This window comes from Plectropomus leopardus, chromosome 11, assembly GCF_008729295.1.
Source record: "Plectropomus leopardus isolate mb chromosome 11, YSFRI_Pleo_2.0, whole genome shotgun sequence".
NCBI classification, from domain to species: domain Eukaryota; kingdom Metazoa; phylum Chordata; class Actinopteri; order Perciformes; family Serranidae; genus Plectropomus; species Plectropomus leopardus.
Window position 1 is genome coordinate 30,292,948 of NC_056473.1, and position 2,050 is coordinate 30,294,997.

The following is a 2,050-nucleotide window of genomic DNA, read 5'->3' on the forward strand; positions in this document are numbered from 1 at the left end:
TTTACCTAATCCTACCCATCTGCGCCAGAATGTGTCTTTGTTGACGTCCTGGCGTTGGTTGCCATGTGCGTCTAAACATAACCATGTGCAGCGTAATCCAACCATGTGCATTTGTTGAAACATCTCCAGAACATCAAAAGCAGATCCAGAGGTATACTTTAAGTGTAACATAAATCTAATTGTGGCCAGCAGCTAAACAAAACACTAAAAAATCTTGCTTTTCCATCTTTTTATAAAGTTATTGTGCATACTGGGAAGGACTCTGCAACAAACTTGTGTTTAGGGGCTCTATAAACAAACTTGACTACATCCTCCTGTCCAGAAAAAGTAGTAGTAAAGTTACATTTATCTGTGATGGAGAAATGGAGGGGTTTGAGTGGAAAAAAAGCCTTCTTACAACACACACAGCCTTTGAGAGGTTTGGAATCAAACACCTAATATGAAAGAAAAACCGTGACTTAAATATCACAATCACAATCTCCCTAAATTTAAAAAAAGAAAGAAACCCTTCTTTTTGGCAAATGATTTCACGGCTTGATTTGAAACTCTAATTGCAACAGCACATGCACAGAGCAGGTCAGGCCGTGGCCGATGTTAAAATGTAACACTGCAGTAATGAAACCCCTCGGGGTGACTTGACTTTTAGCCGTCCACACACTGTGCTTGTTAGTCTGCGGTTCATAATGGTTTGATAGTGTTGTTGCTGCAGCTGGTGCTGAGCTCTGCCACCTGCAACGACATCACTGACTGCTCGATGCTGTGCTCGTTACGGTAAAATTAAGGCTCTGACACCTCTAATCTTCTAATTCAATCACCCTCGCCCCTCAGCTCTCAACTACAGTCTCCTTTCAATTATGGGCAAGGTTCAGTCTTTCTGTCTTCTGTATCTTCTCACAGATGATGTTAATACACCTCAGGTTTTGTGAACTGCAGTTGTGGGGGTCACCGTGGTAACCAGATGTGGGTATTGTAGTCTGTGATATGGCGAACAACAACAACGTGAGTAAAATACTGATCGTAGGGAATCAAAATCCACCCATTAAAACATAAGAAAAATTAAAAAGGGGGGATTTACAATTTGTCTTGTCCAGGATGAGCACAACAAACTGACAAAAAAAGAACTATAAAATGGCTAGATAAACAGAATAATAATTAATTATCTTTAAATAGTGTCACACATTTCTTTATTTGATAATACTAAATTAAAAGGAAGCTTTCTTCTCTCGCGCTCTCCTCTGCTCCTCTGTCTGTGCCGCTGGCTTGGTCTGACGGACAGCCAAACACACCAATCACACGCATGCTCTTTCCTCCGTCGCCATGACAACTACCTGCTGGACATGCCTTCTCTCAGTGCTACTTAACATTAACCTGTGGAGAGACGGGTAATCATCTGAGCAAGGTAATGAATGAATGGCGCATGATTAAAACAGCTAGATATTTGCATTTGCATTGGTTTTTTTGGATTTTCATTTTGTTTGGGATTATTGCCTTTACTTTTACTTTATTACTTTATATGCTGTATGACCACTATATATATATATATATTATATATATATATATATATATATATATATATATATATAAAGAGTGTGTGTGTGTGTGTGTGTGTATTATGTGAATGTTTTCAAACTGTCAGATTAAAGATTAAAAAGAAGTGTTGTCCGTGGTTGTGTGTTAATGATTTACACCACGTAAACTTAACTCACCTGGACCTGGGCTAGTGCAAAAAGTTGTCTACTCTGGCGAAGGAGCAGGAACCAGACCGGACTCGGGCCATGAGCTGAACACACTCTGTGGCTTGGCCAAGCGCTAGCATCAGTGGAGGCTGCTTAGGCAGATTTTGGGACTCTGGAGCAGGAAAATACAGGCGGGGCGGGGTGCGACACATGAGTCAAACAATGCATCCAACTGTGTGTGCTGGAGATAAAAGATTCTGTATCTAAGGCAGGGACAACATGACGTGGTTGCTTTCTTTTTGCCACACGGCTGTTACGCTGATGTTACAGTAAATAAACTGCAGCTGTAGTTTGAATACATAAGTGTCAGTGTA

General features: G+C 40.6%; 1 protein-coding gene across 1 annotated transcript in view; it reads right to left on the reverse strand.

The window, feature by feature from the left end:
- Positions 1-275: 275 nt before the first annotated feature.
- The window catches only part of ranbp10 (RAN binding protein 10), a 47,818-nt gene continuing 46,043 nt past the window's right edge, over positions 276-2,050 (reverse strand). The window contains exons 13-14 of the mRNA XM_042496123.1: positions 1,707-1,848; positions 276-1,368 (exon numbers count right to left, since the gene is read on the reverse strand). Of these exons, the coding sequence (XP_042352057.1) occupies positions 1,718-1,848 (131 nt within the window). The 3' untranslated portion in view covers positions 276-1,368; positions 1,707-1,717. The remainder of the gene's footprint in view (positions 1,369-1,706; positions 1,849-2,050) is intronic.